Source organism: Aspergillus udagawae, assembly GCF_001078395.1.
Source record: "Aspergillus udagawae IFM 46973 DNA, scaffold_1, whole genome shotgun sequence".
Lineage (NCBI taxonomy): Eukaryota > Fungi > Ascomycota > Eurotiomycetes > Eurotiales > Aspergillaceae > Aspergillus > Aspergillus udagawae.
The window spans coordinates 870,759-891,114 of record NW_025091264.1 but is presented as its reverse complement, the minus strand read 5'-3'; the positions used below and the strand labels follow the sequence as shown (position 1 = coordinate 891,114).

Below are 20,356 nucleotides of genomic sequence, written 5' to 3'. Positions count from 1 at the left end.
GGACTGAGGCAATTTCTATTGTTCTATGTAGTAACTATCTGTGCCTGCTTGGTAAACAACATCTTGCTTAAAAACCGGACAGTATTTGTTGTCACGCAGCCAGCAACTGACCGGTATTCTGACCAAGGATTCAAATCAAGCATATTAACTGGCGTCCCCATGGCGAGGAATCCTGATTTAACGTCCTGGTTTCTGCTCTGCTTCTATCCTGCGATTTTCTTGTCGCTTGGATTTTGTTCAGTCTCCAAAACTATATAGTGAGACGCTATTGCTTCTCCGTGCCAGGATGACGCTCCTTCGCCTCCTCCACGGCTTGTCTGTTTGGCGATCACTCATTTCTGCTGGCTACTACGGCGGGCTAGCGTGGTTGGGATATCATTGTCTCTGGTCAGTCCCACTTCGCCATGCAACGGCGGCCATAATGGAAGTCAAGAGAACCAGCCGATTTGCAGACGGCACCCCGTTGCTCCGTCGGTTTACACCCTTCTCCAGTCTGGATAAAAAACTCGTGCCCGCTGTGATTTTCTATAATGGGCTATTGGATGGGTCGGACCCGGTGCACCGCTTGCTGCTGGTGGACATCCATTCGACGATGCAGGCCACTGCACTCTGTATGCTTGTCAGCAGCCGATCTTCTGCCTCATCTAGTCTATTCTTGATGTAAGCCTGCGGACTGTCTAACGAGTCTCTAGCCGGCTGACGAAGTTTGCGACCGCTACCACTGCCCACAGAGTCCCTACGACATGGAATATCTTCAATCAATTCTACGGTGCCGCCTTCGTCTATCCTCTCTACCTCCTGTTTGAGTCCGAGAGCCACGGTTTCGACACTCTAAGTCCGGTGGACAATTCCCGGGTCTCTGCAGCCTTGCTGGTCAGCGCCCTTCTGGGCTCACTCCTGCCTTTCACTTTCTTATTCCCCGCGTTTATCCCCTGCAGCGTCGCACGAAAACAGCGGGCGATCGCATTGTACCGTTTCGCCCCCATCGTCTTCACGTTACTGCAATGGCTGGGGGAGCACATCCCGCTTGAGACTCTCTTTACTGGTGTCCCCGACTCAGCACCTTATGTTGCGGCCGGCCTAAGCTATGCTAGTCTATACTGAAAATACCTAGGTAGTATCTAATCTTCTTTGTCTCCACGCTGCCCATCTTACATTCTCTATGACTGTCCAAACCACTGTCATCCACTGGCTGGGTGCTGGCTCGCTTACTATGAGGTATTTAGGTTAATTATGGGTAAGGAAATTTAGAGATATAGAAAACTAGACTAATTTAGATATTTTCTTTAATCAGGGATTTAAAAATGTATGTTAGGCCACTATATAGGGCATACTTATTCTTTACATAGTTCTACTAAACTTATAAAGAATAGGTAGGGTCCTTTAAAGATATTAGACTTTTTGAAAGATAGGTTAGCCTTATTATCTAATAGTAGCTAGTAGAAGCTGTTAAAAGCCTCTGCTCTATATATATTCTTAAGATTAAAATCTCCTAATGTTCTAATGAAAGGTCACTTTTAAATTATAATACCTGAGGGGTCTATAGCACGCCTAAGTAAGGTTACTGATAGCATTCCTTTTGTAATAGACTAATAAATAGGATGCAGGGTACTGCCAACGGCTAGGGAAGCAGTATAAACTCAAAGGTAATGTTAAAAATGGGTATAAAGAGTGAGGTATGATAGGAGGTATAAAGGGGTTTCAGCACTCAACCCCAGAAAAGGGACCCTTAGCATAGACATACCCTATAAAAGTGAGAATGTTCCGACAGTCTAATACCATTATCTAGATATTTATCAACTCTCGCTGTCTTATCCTTATTATTGCTAGTTTTATGTCTGCTGCTCCCACATCAAATATCAGCCCTTTAATATAAGGCTAGCTGTGCTTTTTTAGCTACTCCGTACACCTTTATATCCACAGCAGAGGTTCTAATACGCAGCTTATATAGTGGAGATTACATTACATGTTTATCCATAGTTTATTCAGACCAGGAACTGGCTGAATTAATTCTCAGCTTAAGTGATAACATCATCATCATTAACTCGGGCGTCCTCTTTTACCATGATAATATATTCCTGTATAGTGGATGCTCAAGCTGGCCCCGCAATAACATGCTATAAATTAGGTGCTGGCGCTGTCTGCCACCATAGTCCTATCTCAGACATGCCTCAGAAACCAACACTGTGGAGGCGCTTAGAGCACTAGTGTGATGTTATCATAGGAAAATGCTCAGTCACTAAGGACGCCAATAGCGTTGGCGCATGTGGTGATGGATGGCAAAGTAAAGAGGGCCAGAGTGGAATCTATTATGGCATATTTTGCACGAGGGAATGCCATGAGTATGAAACGAAGGACTATGAATAACAGCTATGTGAGTCCAGTAGGTGTGGGTGCAAGAAATTCCCAGCAAACAGAGGTTACTGCAGAGGGGCTTTGACTCAATGCCTGAGTCAAAATTTGCCTAGTTTCTCGATGATGAAAAGCATATGCAACGACAGGCTAATCGACGAAAATGGGCCTGTGAAATGTGATGGTTGCATTTTAGATCATAAGAAAGAGGGCATGGCCAAAGGTATGACGGTGTGTTTCTTGCACCTGCTGTCGTATTACAAGTATCTGGAGAAAGTGAAGGAGTGGGACGACAAGTTTTTAGAAGATATTACGGACGAGTTGCAATACCAATGACACAGGACAAACCAACTTCCTTGGTGAAGGCCATCCAGTCCGCATAACGGAACTGCCGCACGCTCTTTTCTTCATGCAATACGCCGATTTTGGTTGGGTAACCCAGGCCTAGAGCTGGGGCAGCTAGTATATCATCATCCCTAGTATACAAGAATGATAGCTTAACGGTCTATCTCATTCTATGATTGCATCCTTCTGGAATAGGGGCCATAGGTAATACAAGCAGATGACAGTAGGAAATTTGTTTTGGCTGTTTTGTACATTCATTCCGCCACAGGTTGTCTGTTGCATGTGGGCACGTCCACCACCTAGTTGGAAACAACTTTCCGTTTGTCTGTCTTGGCCGATTCAGGTCGTAAGCCTTCTGTGCGGTCTCCCTGAGGAACGGCTTGGCTTCCCACAGGGCAGCAGGACCCTGGGTATATACGCCAGCCTAGCCAGTTCCCGTTCCACACTTTGAGACGATAGCCTAAGCCGGCTAATTTAAGCAATAATATGCAGGCTATTCACTTACAACGGCTCTCTCTCTGGGGAGAAGGGCAGGGAGAACGAAATTATGCTTGCGCCACCATACCAGCCACCACCGCACCCACCAGCATCATCGGCGCTACTGTCCTGCTTGCAACATTCCCAGAGGCTTTTGTGCTCGTGGCAGAGGTACCTGCTACTGTCGCACCAGTAGTAGAACCCGTCGTTTTGTTCGTTGTAGCTGCCGTAGCAGTCGCAGCGGTGCCAGTTGGGAAATGACCCGTCCCCGCCACAGTCAAGGTAGCAGACAGTATTTCCCTAACCTCTGTTCCAGGAAGAACATATGTCCCATCACGAGTCACAGTGTGAGAGCGAATGTGATATGACTGGCTATACGAGCAAGTGGCGGTGGTGGGTGTGGGAGAGCCAGTAAAGGTGCACCCGGTGCTTGTATAGCTAGAACCATCAGCGCCGTAGCAGCATTATTTGCACGATAGGACTTACTCCCAATAGTTGCTCATGATGAAGCCGTAAGCTGCGTGATCTGGTCAGTCATGTCCGTTGACTGGGTACATCGAAGGCCTACAGCTGGGAGCAGCGATAAATGTCGCATCTGGATGAAACCTAATACAGGCTGTTTCGTCACTTGCTGGAGGGCAATTGATTGCGTACGTCACCGTGTCCCCGTTCTTGAGTGGTGATCAGAAATATGACAGTCCATGGCGCCAATAGACATACTTCACTTATCACGCGCCCCTCATAATCCTGCCAGTAGTTCCCAGAGTATGCAAAGCCCACCCATGGCATGGTCTGCTTGGTATGAGCATCATCAAATGCTGTTATGGAAGCTATGCGTGATGCACTTACTAGGACAAATTCCGCCAGACTGAGCTTGAAACAGGCCAGGGGGACTAATAATGACAGAGCGTACATGGACCGCATTCTGTGCAAGCTGACCTGGACATAAAGCTATCAGAGCTCCTTGAACAAAAATTTGGGAATGAGCATGATTTATGCTTACTCTCTGCTGACCATTTTTGCAGCATAGGTGGCCTAGCTTCTCTGAGCTAATGCCCAAGTCTAACCCACTAGCTTTTTCTTAGGTTGCATTCAACACAGTGGTAAAGCCAATTATACTAGTTTCTGGCCAGTAGTTTAGAACAAGACGAATCAAATCAAGCATAGAACATCTCGCCAAGCAAAGTCTTACCATAACTCCATCAGGACCAGCAAAAAGCGACGGCGAGGGGGTTTGTGGAATGGAGCAAGAAAACCATATTATATAGAAGCAATTAGCACTTGATCCATGTAGTTGTTTGATGCTGACAGAGGATAAATTGCACCAGGATGGTAAAGGCTGGGTGACCCGCTTGTACGAAGGCTATTGCATACGGTAGGGTAGCTAGTGCTTCTACGACATTTAGATGTACCCGGAGATTGCAAAATAAAGTAGGATTTGAAGGAAAAGGTAATAATCCATTGTAGATGGATACTTGGACGCCAACGGGGAAACTACTTCACTGAGCGGTTTCTGTAGTTCCCGCATGCGGATAATCATAATCCCCGGTGAGCTCTGGTCTGCATCACCGCATATCTAATACCCCGGCAGGAGGTAAATCGTCATCACTGTCCTCCTCGTCACTTATCACTTCCGAGGACACCACAACACGCTGCAGCGCAGCTTTTGCAGGATCGATGGGAGGGTCTTATCAGGCCACGACAGGGACTGGGCCACATCCCCACCCCTGAACCATAAAATGACTGAATCAAATTCCCATCCAACCTGACGTCAAAACAAGACGAGGATTCTGTAACGAAGAGGGCCGTTATGGGCGCAATATTGATAGAACCGCCGAGATAAGATATCGTCTTCTCATCTTAGATGGCCACGGAAGTCATCTAACGCCTGGCTTTGATAAAGCCTACAAGGATAATGATATTATCGCTATCTGCATGCCTGCCCATTCTTCTCGTCTCTTGCAACCACTAGATGTTGGTTGTTTCAGCCGTTTAAAGCGTGCTTACGGAGGCCTTGTTAAAAAAGATGCGCTTAGGGATACAACCAATGGCATGACGGCAGATAGACGTATCCAGAAAGTGAAACGGCAGAGAACGATCTGCATAGGGCTGGCCCGTCCAGCCTATCTCCTGACAACCAGTCAACAATATGCCTGCCAATCGAGGAAATAGATGATGTTATACGTGCAATTATGCAAGGTCAAGAGACCATGCACATGCAAGCCGCGTATGCTAGATAAGGATTAAATCCAGATCACAGGCACATGCTCTATGCTTTCCATGCGCCGCAAAGGAGTGCCCAGAAAGCCTAGACAGCCCAGAAAGACCGAGAATTGAATCGAACCTGAAGGCAAGCTGGCCAAGGATGCCCATCACCAAAACCTCAACACGTTGAACCAATCGTGCCGATGCCATCCAAAATGACATCCAAGCAGTGATAATCCCTTGCGACACTTGATAATGAGACGACCCTTGCGAAACCCGTGAGGATTGCTATTACGTATTCTTGCATGAAGCAAAAGAAGCAGAAACATCTATCTCTGGTCTATACCTCTATCCACTGTGCCCTCCGGCGGCTCTAGACCCGCCTGCTGGTTCTAATGTATTCAAGTCTGGAACTCGTTCGAAGGATGATAGTAGACTCTCCCTCTGTCATTGAAAAAACGAAACGAACGGATATACAAAGCTATCTGAGCGCAAACAACATTACAAGGTAACTGACGGATGAGGCGTACTGCCAGGACGTTCAAAACCTCAACTTGCCTATATCAGCCGCTTATGCGTAAAAAAAACCTGAATGGCCCGGACTATCATGCATCCAAGGCAGTTGAACAGGGTCGAAGGTCATGGAAAATGTCCGGAAATGAGCGACTGCTGACCTCTCGAATGCCGGATTCCTGAGTATTCGATAGACTGCTCTGTCTCCATTGACCGGACTGAACAGGTCATGATCGAATTTAAATCTGTCTTCATATGTATGCATCAACGTTGGTAAACCCACGGGCATGAATCAGAAAGGATGGTCCAGGCACTATATAGCTAGGATCTCTAAATTGGCCCGTAGCAGAGGTAGCACAACATCCCCAAGCATACACACGCGACTGTTCGTCCTAGAGGCCGTTCCTTGTCTACGTATTATAGTAAGTAGCGTTAGTTTCGGCCCTTGGGACAATGGCACGAATGCTGCCTCAGCTATCAGGCATCCTAGCTGAGAGCCGCCAACTGGTGCTAATGTCTGCTTAGTCATTATTTACCATCTGCTTCTCTATAGTTACTTGGACAATCATCGCATGATCGATAGTTCAACGACCACCGTCGACCAAGCTCATCACTCCCCGATCATGCCTTCAACTCATTCACCCCCATCGCCACCGGGTGCACAAGCTGAAGTGACTGCAAGCTGGGAGCGTCTGCGCAAGTCCTGTGATTCCTGCCAGGAAGCCAAAGTCAAGTGCAGCCAACACAAGCCCTCATGCCATCGCTGCCTCCGTCATCGCCAACCCTGCGTCTACAGCCCGCAGCGTCGCACAGGACGACCGCGAAAGAAGCCGACCTTCGTCGGGATTGCATTTCCCACCGTTAATTCTGGGAGCGACATAAACGGGACAATAATCAGAGAGCCTACTAGCTCAACTGGCAATGGTCAGGACCTCGTCATGGCCGATGTCCGCGGTGATGAACCACGCTTGCTGACCGGTGACATTACTGCGGACAACATCAATCCCATCGACAGCGTCTTTCAATCATCGTTTGAAGCCCTGCTAGCAGCCTCGCCACTCAGCAAGCATCCGACCTGCAGAGATATCAACTCAGACGCCCATCATACAGGCTATCTCGCCGCCTCCCCTCCCTCGTCCGATGCGTTCGGCGATTTATCCCTTTTCTTGCCCGATTATAATATCCCCATTCTACCACATCCGGCGCATGCGCTCAGCATCGATCAGCTGCCCTCGCTCACTATGGACGCCTCGAACACAAGCAGTGAGTGTGGGGACTGCGGAGCGAAATGTTATACGATGCTTCTTCAACAGCTGTTGTTCCTGCGCCAGTCGCTTCCTGAGACCACTCGCCCCTCAATCGACGTGATCCTGCAGGTGGAGCGCCACGTGCGCAGTCTTCTCGACCGGGTTTTGGGCTGCAGCCCGTGCCTCAGTAATCGCTCCTCTGTTCTCCTCATGTCGGTGATTACGGAGCGTGTGATCCAGATGCTTGACTGGATCATTGAGGAGAAGACCCTGCTGGACACTGAAAGCGCGCGCTCCAGCCGGCGAACATACAGCTCCTGGGCGCGGACTTCAGGACTACCCCCCACTGGCAGCCGTGCCGGCGATCGGACGCATGTCTGTCACATTCCACTCGTTGTAGGTAATACTGAACTAGACGAGGATACCAAACAGTACTTCCTCAAGCAGCTAATCCTCATGCGGATGAAAAAGCTTGCCGTCAAAGTACAGGATGTGCGACGTACCACTAGTAGGCGACCCGGGGACTGCATCTACCGTGCTGCCGAATTGGTGCTTGCAGAGTCTCTTCAGCGATTAGACTACCTTCGTGGCCAGGTTCAACTGTGGGAGTGACATGCTCGCCGAACCGATGCGTCCCTTTTCCCACTAACGAGGTAAAAAATGACATTGAGATACCCATGCAGCATTCATGACCGTTATATTCTAGTCTACGTCAATGCAAAAAGAGCGCGCAGTAATCCCTATATTACTTCCTCCTTCTTCTCCTTTTTTTGTCCTTTTAGTCTTCACTCGATTCGACATATTCCGACCTCAGTTTACCTACACTTTCTCAGTCTTTCATTGGAAGAGCGTCTCGAAACGTCATGATTTCTTGTAAGTACAGTTTTCCTCTATCTCTGCAAAACATCGAGTTGGTCATGAAACACTGACGGGTTGACCTGTGCCAGGACCATTGGCTCATTTTCCTGCACCTGTCGATCAATCTGGCAATACCCTCAGGGGTTGCCTTCCATTGCTGGTTGGTCTCCTTCACTCGCGCATCCGCTGAGCTGATGATTCTCCTACCGTTCACCATGGTCATGGCCACACTGTTACTACCGCTCGATGTGATCTCGCCATTCGTTCGGCGCCTGGAGGAGATCGAATAGCAGTTGACGAGTCTCCAGCTCCTGATACGGCAGATACTGCTTGGCTGCGCTCCCGTTGAGGACAGTCTGCCACATTTTACGCGCGTGGTGCCACTTTTCCCCGTTCATCAGCCCAGAAAATTACCCATCGCGCATTAACAACTGAAAGCGAGATGGCGGACGGGCCTGGGAGTTCGCGCCCTGTTTGATGAAAATGCCGCGTGCCTCCTGGAGGCCGCTCACGACCACATGGGCCGTATCGCCTAGCATGACGGTATACACGGGACCGTAAGTCTTGGCCCATTTGGTACATTGGTACTGCGGGAACAGCATGTCAACCCGGATCGGCTTGGTCAGCAATGATTTGGCTCGCGCGGGCATGCATATAGATGAATAGAGAAGGACGCACCTGCTTGAGGTTTCCCCATATCAGCTCCGTGGCCGGGCCCGGAGGGAAATTCTTGGGCCGGGCTCCAATCCTCAGGAGTTTCGTCGCGAGATAGCCCACGACAACGGTGAGCGCTATGGTTCCTGGGAGTAACACTCCTGGTGCATATCCGTAGATGTAAAGAGAGTCCATAGGCACCTGTCTTAGTCCTGGTGTTGGAAGTCGAGTCTTGGTACTGCCATAATTCTGGCCTCTACTTACATCCTATCCTGTCTCTCAGCTTTATACCCATTTTCCAATCAGGTAAATCATATCAACGATTTGCATTGTCTGAGGGAGCGAATCTTCGAAGCGATGGTGTTCGCCACGGTAGTAAAACAAACATGCATGGTTGCTAAAACTGGAAAAACCCACCGAGGCCAGGCCCCCCCCCATATTCATGTCGGGTAGTTTCACTCCCCCCTCCACCCCCTCCCTCCCTCTCTCTCCCACTGCGAATATCGTGCCATAGACACAGCCCAAATATCCCATAAACGACTGTATTAATAATCATCACGACCACAGTTTTCCTGCCTCATCCTTCACTCAGAAAACAATCTCCCCAGCAGCGCCAACACCCTCGACAAACACCGACTGACAGGCCCGTCCCCCTCCCGACCGTACAGCCCCGGCCTCATCCCGGAAGCCATCCCCAAGCCAAAGTCCACCCCGCCGACCCCGGATGCGGCACCAGGCGCCGGACTGCCCCCGGCCGCCTCCTTGGCACGGACATACACATCGCGCAAGAGGACACTCAAGTTCGTGAGCACGGCGTAGACAACCTGTCGCACGAGGAGGGTCTCCTCCTCGGCCTGCAGGGTGAGTTTACCCAGCGCCATGGGGGATTTGGTACATGTCAACGAGGAGCCTGCATTGGCAGTAGGCGTGGCAGTAGCGGTGCCATTACCAGTAGCGGTAGCGGTAGCGGTGGAACCGGAACCGGAACCGAGCTCATCGTCGAGGAGGCCGTACGCTGTGCAGGCTGCGTGGCAGAGGGCGAGCACCGCGTCGGAGAGATCCACGAGCGGGGCATTCAGGTGGCTGTAGCTGTGGCAGGGGTTTCTACAGCCCTCGATTGATTTGCAGAGATCGGCGAGGGGCTGGGTGATGGTGGTGAGGAAGCTGAAGTCAAAGGGGCCTTCTATAGGGAGGGTGGAGGAGAGGTGTTTGATTTGGGGTGGGCAGGGGCATGGGCAGGGGCAGGGGCAGGGGTTGGGGTTGCTGGTGGCTGTTGTGGTCATTGTGGAATGATCTGGTAATCTATGGTGAGCTTTCCCGTTTGATCTAGACAAGTTGAGTTCAAATATCAGATCGACTTACGGGGGTTTGTTCGCGGGTAGGATGGGCATGATCAGGGCTCGGGATTAATTCAAGGTGAGGTAACAAACGATGACTGGTTGAAAGAAGAGTGTTCATCATTAGTTAACTAGTTAACTATGCAATATGCATGACTAATTAGTTGGATGCTGTTCTAGTATGTTCGCTTGTGTGCCTCTGTAGAACATCCCTGCTTAAATAACGTAGGAGTATGTATATAGCTCACTATGCCTTGAATATACATAGTATATTCAGAAGAGTAGCATGTGGAGGAACACCGTTCATTGAATTAAGCTTATGGTATATAGTTTCTAGCATCTAACAACTAAATGTATACTGCCAAGTGCTATCTCTTCAATATCTGACGAACATACTAAAAAACCAAACTTCCAGAAAAACCAAGCAGATACTTCAGATGCTGGTTCGTTCCTCCTGGATTTATGGGGTTGGGACCGATTCACTCTGGTGGCTGTGCGTCCGATTCTTCTACAACTACAGTATGCCATCTGTCTCGGTGGTCTACTGGGCTGAACTTGTCTATAATGGTAGTATGAATGAAGGCAATGGAAAGTGGGAAGATGATAGCTACATCACAGCCACTCCTAGTAGTTCATTCTGGAGGAAGCAGTATCCCTAGCTCTTCAGTAGTTAGAGAATCAGACCTCTGTCATGGACTTACTGGCCATTAAACTCCTACACTATATCTAAGGCCAAGTCCTGCAGGTTATATGAACTGAATTAAAGCCATTACTAATAACACAAGTTGTCCTAGATACATGAAGTATGAATGCAAGAAGACGAGAATTCTCCAAAACATCCTCATTGTCGCCGTTGGGGTCTGTACCAATACGCACATAGGAAAGAAGTACCATGCGGTTCAGGTATATAGAGAATTCAGAGGCCAAATCTTCGGAGCACAATAATCCACGTTGGTCCCGCTCCCATGGCCCGGCTGCTGCGGTGAATATCAGTCGGTGGATCCGAAGTCGAGATGTCCATGCTAGTGGCGTGAGGTATGTGCCCTGTCCGCTGGTTCCTGGAGCTACTGAAATAATAAGGCACTTCGGGGATCTTCAACATTCATGGTTCATCCGCTTGAAGACGTGCTGGCCCTTGTGGCGTGGGATTGCTGGAGGGAGTCCGGAGCCGCCTCTGCAACCTCGGGAGTCGTGTCATGTCAATCAGGGGGGTTTGAATAAATTCCGAGAAAATTGTACTTGCGAATGTATCGTCTGCTAAATTTGGTTCCAGTTGGAACGGGCAGGGCAGACATTTTGAAACGACGGGGACTGTAACCTATTGGCTATCTGACTGGCGTTCAGAGACCTGATCAAGGGGAGGAATATTCCAATCATTGCAAAAGTCCAGAAAACATCATTTTCCTCGGTTGACCCAAGCTAACTGCGGGTTTAAGGTGCTATATCAATCTGGTTCCAGGTTGTGCCACCATGATTGCAATATTTCCCGGATATCCCAAGCGACTTCGCAATTACCGTGACACTCTTTAAACTGCTATTTTGTATCTGGATCTTTCAAGCAACCGATTGTCTCCGAAACCCTATAAAGTAAGAAACTAGTGTAAATTGGGAAAGCTCTAGGATAACAATATTTCTCTAATCACTATATCTTATACTATAGACATCTGTGACTGTAATAGTGGTATGTATTTGCATATCGCCAAAGGCAAGGGGTCAGCGTATGAATACTTCATCATCATCAGCTGGAATATTTCCAGGTGTTCCGTAGTACTGAGCATCACACAGACAGTCAGCTATTCATACTCATAGTTTCTTCTCTGGGACTGTCTAGTCACTTTGCCCTGTTCTCGCCGACTCTTCATCCAGGCAGCTCTGACAGACTTGGTGTATTCTCTCTTTTCCGGGGTGATTTCCAGCCCCCGGCAACCAAGGAAGGCAGTCTTTGGAAAGTGAGAGTCAAATAGCAAGGCATGGTTCCTGGTTCTGGTTTTGTTTTCGTTAAGCTTGAAGGACAAACATTAATCTAGGAGATTTACGGATATTACTCACACTTCTGTTTCCTGCTCGGCAACAAGATTGTTCACAAGTAATTCCCTCAGTTCCGGGAATAATGGCGCTTTACAGTGTTGAAGCTCACAGACGTTGACCTCAAGCCATCCAACCGCGCAGCTGACCAGGCACGGACAGGACTCGGCAAGTGCTATCAGAGATGCTGTTGTGAGATTTTCCCGAGCACAGGACAGAGATATTTCTCTCAAATTAACGAGACCCGAGACCAAAGCTCGGAAATGAGTGTTGTTGAATTTCGGAATCCTGAAACCCTTCCGTAGCGGGGTTACAAGGTGTAATTCTCTCAGGTGCGAGAGAGTCCCGAGAGAGATGAGGTCGTCAGGTGAGATCCTAGTACGGCCACAAAATTTGATACGCAGATGCCGTAGCTCGGTCAAGTAGGAGGAAAGCAGATTTATGGTCAGTGAATCGATGGTGGGTACGACTTGTACGCTGCGCCGGAGATAGAGTTCCTGGATCCCACGGACTGATGGGATAAGGGCCCGAAATGCACTCTCATTTCGACTGCTGAGTTCTAGCCGTTGAAGCGATCTAAATGGTTGCGGTATAGAAGAGAGATCTGCAGTGTCGATTGTATCTGGCCAAAGATCCTGATAGATATCAAGCTGTCTCAGGCTATTCTGTGCCGCTAGGTAGCGGAGGATCTGCGGTGGGAAAATGTGCCGGCGAACACTGAGGAGGCCGACGTGCACCACGGACGAGCATTTCTTGAAGAAGGCGACAACCGAATCAGCCGTCAAGCGCGATGCAGGAATATCCAGAATAATGTGACGGAGCCGATGGCAATGGCTGGCAAGGGCGTCCAGCAAATCTGGATTCGCTACGTGGTCGAGCTGGATGCTTGTTAGGGTAGGCACGAGGTACCCTCTGACGGATGAGTCCGGGAACGGCGGAGAGTTGGAAGAAGAGGGAATGTCAAATATCAGCCTGTGGAGTTGACTGAATTCGAGCTTCCCTAGCTCTTCATGTTCCCGCGGCTCGGGGCTCGTGACAGTAAGCTCTTGGATCAGGGAGGCATAGGTTTGGCGACGATTGCCTGGAACCTCCAAAAGACGAAAATCTTCGGCCACTCGCCACAGTCTGGGGATCGCGTACTGAAAACATTTGCGGCTGACTTGTATAAAGCGGGCGCAGTCAATAGAATGCACATGGTTGAGTATCTCGAACCAGAGTTCTGGTGGCAGTTTCTCCATAATAGAACTTGTTCAGTCCCATCAAGAAATGACTCGCAGAGGTGAAAAATGCACCCCAGGCCTTTTAGCCTCCGACAAACACAAGATTCCCCTGGTGCAGCATCTACTTCGTATCGTATTCGACTGCAAATGGCTAGAACTTCCAGCCACCCGCGGATGGCGCGTACAGGCCACGGAGAAGCCAATATGTGAGGATCTGAAAAGGGGATTTCTCCAAGTGGAGCCTAACATGACTCTGGCGACTACATTCTTTGAGTAAGTGGATCAGACGAACCCGCAGGCCAGTAGACAACACGGAGTCGACTGGGAAAGGGACTTTTAAGTATGTATTAACTGATTATACGCAGTGGAGCAAGGTAACAGTGGAACGGCTGGACCATGGTCCATCCACCACTTTAATTGAATACTGCATTGCATGTGACTGCAGATTAAGCAATTTGATATCATCCTGAAACTAGACATACAAACACAAGAATAAGACTACAACTCAGACATACAAAGCAAGAGATTACTCCTCCACTGGCGCTGGTGCCTCCAAAAACTCCCACGTCGTGAACTCAGTCTCCAACATATCCGCATCCCCTTCTGCCTTGCCCGCCCCGAATGCCTTCAGATCCCACTTCTCCACTCCGTCCACACCCTTCAGATCAGATGCAAACTCTCGGAAGAGGTCCGCGTTCAGCCGCTCATACTCGCTGTAGTCCTTGGGCCAACCACCCAGCCGCTCCACAGCGAGTTTCAGCAGGTACAGATGCCGACGCACACGCTCGCCGTCCGGGACGTGGCCAACCGGCTCGCCCATATCGAGGTCGTATGTGGAGCCATCCAGGCTCATGCTGTTGTCGAGACCGCACTCCAGTTCGGCAAACGAGGGGTCGCTGAAGATGCGGAGCAGGTTCTCGTGCAGCGCCGCGCTCTTCTTGTAGTACCGGTTGGCCATCTCCTGTCCGTTCTTGTGGGACTGGTACCGCAGGCCGACGCCAATGTACAGCTGGGACAGAAGGACGGAGGTATCCAGTGTAGCGGGGTGGCAGGCACCGTGCACGCGGCGGCAGTTGTACACAATGTCCTCGGCCAAGCGCAGCGCGGCCATCGAGTCGCCGACGAGGTAGCGAGCCAGCACGAGACGGCGGCCCAGCGCAAGTGTGACGTATGGCTTCCAGGTACGCTGAGCTTCGCGGCTGTTCCAGAGTTTGTTCAGGAGCCAAGCGAGAGTTTGGTAGTCTTGCTGCTCGCCCAGGAGGCCGATGAGATTGTTCAGGTGGTGGAGGCCGATCTGCGACAGGTCGATCTTGAGTCCATCGATGACGCGGAGTGCGTCCTGGATGATGACAGCGGACACCCCCAGGAGCTTCTTGCGAATGGCGTCGTCGGGGCGAGGTACGACATCGCGCCCAGAAATGGTCATACCCAAGACAAAGGCAAACTTGACGATAGCAGCACTCCGGTAGACATCATGAGCCGATAGGTATTTGAAGCTGGCCAGCGCCAGATCACAAGCTGCTTCGTAGCGTTGGTCCTTGAGAAGTTCCGTGACCCGATGGATGGCTGCAATGCCAATGGAGCGGATAAACTCGTTCGAATGATGGGAACTGAAGTGGTCCAAGATAGTAATGACCAAGATCTTCACACGCGAGGTCTCGGTCAGATTCACGCGCTTGCCCTCCGTGGCGGCGAAATAGCCGAGGAAATCATCAAACACCCGGGCGGCCGCAGCTTGCCGGTCATTAGCAACCAGGAAGTGGTACAGCCGAGCAGCAGACACGGTGACAGTCTGGATAGAACTGCTCTTCGAGGTGATCAGTCTCCGGAACTCCTCAAAGTAGACATACTCGGTGGTCAACGCGGCAAGGATCTCCGTCACCGTGACCGAAGTGTTGCGCCGAAGGATATACTCGAGCTGCGCCAGGAACGTGAGGCTCTTGCGCTCCCTAGAGGAGAGGTCAAATTGGACAGTCTCGACATTGACGACTTCTTTCATCACAATCTGCCGATAGATCTCGTGCGAGAGCTCGACCGCTTTTTGGATCTGACCCGCTGCAATATAGCAGGACGCGATGGTGCTGGCCGCAGCGATCAAGCGAGTGGAAGACGTTTCGGACATCAGGATATGCACGGTGGCCTCGGTGAGTTCGCGCACCACAGTCTCAGTCTCCTTCCGCTCAGTGTAGATGGTGATCATCTCCTTCATCCGCGTCAGAGATTCCTCATGAGCCCAGCCGTGTGTCTCACGCACGGTGGTGATGCGCTTCCTCATGACCTTGAAAGTCCGTTCACTATGAGTGGAAGAGCTAGAAGTCTCTGCTTGTTCCTCAACGAGACCATCCAGTGTCGCGGTGATTTCGACCCTGTCTAGCTCCGTGGATTCGATCTTGAGAAGCTCCTCATAGAGAGTGATCGCTTCAGCCTCAAAGCGCTTAGACTCCTGGCAGAGCTTCGCAAGAGTCAGGGTCGCTCGGATCGTAATAGATGCAGTCGCACCAAAAACTGCCGTACACCGAGCTCGGTATTCGACCGTGACCTTGTGGAGCACAGTGAACTCTGCGTGGACGCTGCGCAAGCAGCGTGTGTAGCGCTCGAAAAGCTCCTGCACAAACTCCTGGATCTGGAACTTGGGACCGAGCTCGGGCTGGGTCAGGAACGTATTGAAAATGATCTTGTAGTAGGCCAAGGCGTCCAGATAGCGCCCTTGATGCCACAGCTCAGTGGCGACAATGACCATCGGTTCAATGGCATCTGTATGGCAGACCTGGGAGTCCTTGTTCAACGCTCGGATTATTTGCTGGTAGTATTCGATAAAGATTGGACGAGGACGCGTTAGCTCGGCCAGGACCCAGAGAGTCTTGATAACAAGCTCATGCTCAGCCCCGTAGGCTTCGATATAATCACTCAGAATCTCCTGCCGAAGGTTGATGATCATCTCCGTCTGCGAGGTATGCTCGAAGAATCGAAGCAGTTCGGTGGTAGCGCGCTCACGCAGCTTGTCATCCACCTTCCTCTCGGCACGGACTGCTCGGTACACCCTCAGGCGGATGTCCTCCTCCTTGCTCAAGCGACGCCGAGAATGATAGCACAAACCGAGACGGGCAGCAAGTTCAACGCAATGCTCGACATGCTTCTCGGGAAGGGTGACATCCTGCACCGAAGGCGCAAAGAGCGACGGCCAGACAAGACGTAGGATCTTCTTGAGCACGCGCGTAGCGTCTTGCCAGCGATGCTGCGAAATATACAGTTCAGTATACTGATGCATAGCAGTGAATGAAGACTCCTCAATGGTCTCGGTGGAGCCGGAGTAAAAGACCTCCTCGATGGTCGTCTCTGATATGACCGTGCTCGAAGAACTGAAGGACTTGACAACCTCCTTCGAGGTAGTCCGGATGCTCTCCTGTATCTCCTTATACGTGGAGCTGTGGGTTGAATTGATACTCTCATAGTATCTGGAGCAGCGTTTGTAGACCGAGAGCGCCACCTCGGAGATACCAACGACCTTCATCATCTTGGCGATTTCCTGGAAGTAGGACACGGAAGTTTCGGAGATCGAGATGCTTGCCTGCTCATACTCTTGCCACAGACTGGACAACACAGAGGAGGCCTCGTACTGTCTCTTCTGAGACACAAGGAACCTGGAGTATGCCAACACAGTGGCCATCTTCCGCTCCTCCCAGTAGGCAGAGTAATGAGTGCGGTACTCTCTGCTCACTCGCTGCCAGATCTCGACGTAAGTACGCTCGGCAAGTTCGACCTTGCCTTCGGCCACGTAGATCTCGGCCTTTTTGATCCATTCCTCAACGTTGTACGACTCGGATTCTTGGATGAGTTCGTCGCCTTCTTCATAGTCCAGCGAGAACCCGATACCAACCAGCCCGTCAGTGCCCTTGAGGCCCTTGAGACGAATTGCCAGCTCCCCGTTAGCACCACTGGAACCATGACGATGATGGTGCGTAATGGACTCAATTGAAACGAGTATCTCTTGGACCTTCTCCTCTTCCTTAATCAGGCGGTAGTGCTCGATCAATTGCCTGAGAAGTGTGACCACAGTTTCAGAATCCTCTCCATAGTGACGCTTGTAGCACTCAACCAACAGCACCAAGACCTCTTCTCTCCTGACCATAATCTCAGTCTTGGTGCTTGTGGTTCTCTGCTCGGTCAGCTCCACGAAGGTCCTAGCCATCTGCATTGTCACGATGTGGCGTGAAGTCAAAAGCGTGCGGCTCAGCGTGGCAGCTTCATAGAACAGAGGAATGGCCTCAGAGATGCATTCCAGCCGCTGGTTCAAAAGAGCCAAGAAGATAATGGACTGAAGCGTCACAGCATGATTGGTCGACAGCATCTGGCGGTAGATGTTGGTGACAGTGGTCAAGTAGAGCAGCAGCGTGGGTGTAGGTGCATTTTCCCACAACGTGCTCTCAAGTCGCAGGGTCGTGATTGAAGCCGGTAGCACCTTGGCGAACTCCTTCGCTGCTGCAACCTCCCCTTTGGCTGTGAACGCCGAGGTTTGCCGAACATGGTGCACCCAGTAGCGGACGGCGAATTCGAGCAGTGGATTTCTGTTGACGAGGCGGTCGGTATCGTGCCAGTCCAGCGATACCAGGGAGAGTTCATTCTCCTGAGTCACCGTTGCCCGGATGTAAATCAACAGGCGATTCACGAGATCGGCGTGCCGGTCTTTGACGGTCGAAACTAGCTTGCCCTTGCCAAAAATATCCAGGAGGGAGGTCCTGACGAGACCGTGACGAATAAAAACCTGACCATCTTGCACGAATACCAGACCATTGAGTGGTCTCAAGACTTGCAGTACGTCGAGCTTACGCTCCGCCACCGTGAGCTTGTCAACCTGTATGGAAGCCAAAAGCTCGAGTTCCTTCAATTGAAGCGGCCGATCGGCTGTGACAAGCCAGAGCAACATGTGCTTTGCATCTTCAGAGACGTTGGGTCCTTGCAAAAGGTGGACCACAAAGTCGGCAAGGGTAAGGTTGGCACTCAACAGGGCATCCACGGCCTTGTGGAGGCTTTCCTCAGTCTCCTCGTAGCGAACCCGCTTTGTGGCGAGCTTCCCCCAGAGGAATGAGCCTTGGGACGCTTCGGTGATGCGGCCAACGATGGTTTCCTGATCCAGCTCAGACATGTCCAAGAAGACACGGCTCTGCTGTAACTGATCCCGCACGACGGCGGAGATATCATCGAAGATGAGTTCCTCGGTGATCTGGACAAAGGCCTGACCTGCTGCAGTGGGAGGCTTGAGTGCACCAAGGGTGATAAGTTTCACGTTACTCCCCTTAGCAGTGGCTGTGGTCAGCTGGTTGAGCATGGCGGTTTCACTGCAGGATGCCTCGTCAACACCATCAACGACAATGACAAGCTCTTTGGCACCAGGCAGAGCGACGCTGAGGGCCGCCTCCAAAGCATTCCACAGAAGGCTGTCATAATCCTGCTCATTAGTAGCCTTCTTGCTGCGGTCGTGCGCGACACTCAGGATCTGCAGCAACTGCACATTTCCGATGCGCTTATCGAAAAGCTGGTACAGAATACTTCTGGCTACCGCACGCGGTGTAGCTTCTGCTGGCACTCTTGCATCTGCAAATAAACTCAGGAGGTTGCTCACAGAATGAAGTGTCTGAATACTCACCGATTGGAACGAACAATGTGGTGTAGGAAACACCCCCAATCGTGTGCTGCAGCTGATCAACAATCACGGAGGCCAGAACCGTTCGTCCGGAACCAGGCTTGCCAGCGATAGCAAGAGCTTTGAGCGGACTCTTCAAAAAACGCGCCAGGTAAGGTGCCATCCAAAGACAGGTCATTTCCTCTCGGTCATGAGCCAGGTGGGAGCTTTGCTCCGCCAGATTACCGAGAACACGATCTTCAGGGCTCAGCCATAGCTTGATTGCCTTTGGATCTGACACTGTTCCTGGTCAGCGGCTATTCAAATGGACAAAGCCAGGGATGTACCTTTTTCGAGGTCCAGGTTCTCCCTCAGGAGTTGATGACGCCACATTGACTCGGAGATCTTGTCGCATCGGTCGCGGAATGTCTGAATCTGGCCAGGGAAGGCCTTGTAAAGGTCGATGGAGATCGATGCCGTGGTCAGGCCGAGGATCGCCTTGTGAAAGTGCATAGACACACTGGCGACCAGGGTGACCAGGTCCGCAAGAGCGAGAACCAGCTGCTCTCGAATTTCTTGGGAGACGCTAAACAGCTCCGTCCGCTCAAGTAGATTGCCAAGCTTCATCGAAGTGCTGTAGAAGAAGCCAAAGGAAATCATCAGCGCAGATGCATTTTCCTGTCCTAGCTGCGAGTGTGTCAGCGTCGTCGTGAGGTCGCTTGAGCAGGATACATGGCTGTACCTCGAGTAACAGAGCACAATAGCCATAAGCCAACCGCGCAGCTAAATAGCTATCACCAGCAAACTCCTCAATCGCCTCGTCGAAAGAGTGCAGCCTCTCGACAAAAAGCTGCGCCCATGATAGCACCTTGTCGTAGCTACTCCCTTCAGGGGGGAGCAGGCTCATCCGCTGGGAACGGATCCAGTCCAAGACAGAGTCATGTGTATGGTTCAACAGCTTGGACGATGCACCGGCGCCGAGCTCGTCACCACTTCGACGTTTGAGGGAGTGCACCAAGCTGGATACTTCTGATGTCTCGACAGTCTTGAACTTCCTCGAGGACACCCTACGGGAAGTGACAGAACGAGCGACACCATTGTTTGAGAGAACATCGCTATCCATGAGACCGGAGACACGTCTGTTGCTAGCTAGCAAACCAGGAGGCAAGGGGGAGGAAACTGTGGCTGCCATGGTAGTTAAGATGACTGGAGCTACAGTTGAGGTGGTGTTATCTGTTGACTCTTCGGAGGCCTGAGTGTGGACGACAGGTGGAGGGGTCTTGGACCCTCGAGATGATAATTGCTTTGAATTACTAGTTGGAGTTGCAATGGCAGTGGGCCTAGCAGGGGAGTCGAAATCAACTGTCGTCTTGTTTGAGTCCCGACGACGACCCACAAAACAGCAAAAAAAGCAACTCAAACCCGCATCAGATAAAAAAGACCATTGAGTAAGAGGATAAAAGATTCTGCAGACCAGAGCAGCGAGACCATTTTGAGAGGGCA

The 20,356-nt window shown here is 50.8% G+C and overlaps 6 protein-coding genes across 6 annotated transcripts; 2 read left to right on the top strand and 4 right to left on the bottom strand.

Annotated features, from left to right (window-relative positions):
• Nucleotides 1-421: 421 nt before the first annotated feature.
• On the top strand, nucleotides 422-1,104 carry Aud_000291 (uncharacterized protein; the record flags this gene model as incomplete). Its single annotated transcript, XM_043285806.1, has 2 exons — nucleotides 422-660; nucleotides 693-1,104. The coding sequence occupies 2 exons, from the start codon at nucleotides 422-424 to the stop codon at nucleotides 1,102-1,104; spliced, it is 651 nt and encodes a 216-aa protein (XP_043141741.1).
• A 5,411-nt stretch (nucleotides 1,105-6,515) lies between these two features.
• Nucleotides 6,516-7,751, top strand: Aud_000290 (Zn(II)2Cys6 transcription factor domain-containing protein; the record flags this gene model as incomplete). The annotated part of the gene is made up of 1 exon (XM_043285805.1): nucleotides 6,516-7,751. One exon carries the CDS (start codon nucleotides 6,516-6,518, stop codon nucleotides 7,749-7,751), a length of 1,236 nt encoding a protein of 411 aa, XP_043141740.1.
• A 656-nt stretch (nucleotides 7,752-8,407) lies between these two features.
• Aud_000289 (uncharacterized protein) lies at nucleotides 8,408-8,846 on the bottom strand (the record flags this gene model as incomplete). The annotated part of the gene is made up of 2 exons (XM_043285804.1): nucleotides 8,408-8,614; nucleotides 8,676-8,846. 2 exons carry the CDS (start codon nucleotides 8,844-8,846, stop codon nucleotides 8,408-8,410), a joined length of 378 nt encoding a protein of 125 aa, XP_043141739.1.
• Nucleotides 8,847-9,235: 389 nt separating this feature from the next.
• On the bottom strand, nucleotides 9,236-9,934 carry Aud_000288 (uncharacterized protein; the record flags this gene model as incomplete). The annotated part of the gene is made up of 1 exon (XM_043285803.1): nucleotides 9,236-9,934. The coding sequence occupies one exon, from the start codon at nucleotides 9,932-9,934 to the stop codon at nucleotides 9,236-9,238; it is 699 nt and encodes a 232-aa protein (XP_043141738.1).
• A 2,099-nt stretch (nucleotides 9,935-12,033) lies between these two features.
• Aud_000287 (uncharacterized protein) lies at nucleotides 12,034-13,251 on the bottom strand (the record flags this gene model as incomplete). The annotated part of the gene is made up of 1 exon (XM_043285802.1): nucleotides 12,034-13,251. The coding sequence occupies one exon, from the start codon at nucleotides 13,249-13,251 to the stop codon at nucleotides 12,034-12,036; it is 1,218 nt and encodes a 405-aa protein (XP_043141737.1).
• Nucleotides 13,252-13,759: 508 nt separating this feature from the next.
• On the bottom strand, nucleotides 13,760-20,045 carry Aud_000286 (NACHT domain protein; the record flags this gene model as incomplete). The annotated part of the gene is made up of 4 exons (XM_043285801.1): nucleotides 13,760-18,825; nucleotides 18,878-19,153; nucleotides 19,201-19,540; nucleotides 19,596-20,045. 4 exons carry the CDS (start codon nucleotides 20,043-20,045, stop codon nucleotides 13,760-13,762), a joined length of 6,132 nt encoding a protein of 2,043 aa, XP_043141736.1.
• Nucleotides 20,046-20,356: the final 311 nt, after the last annotated feature.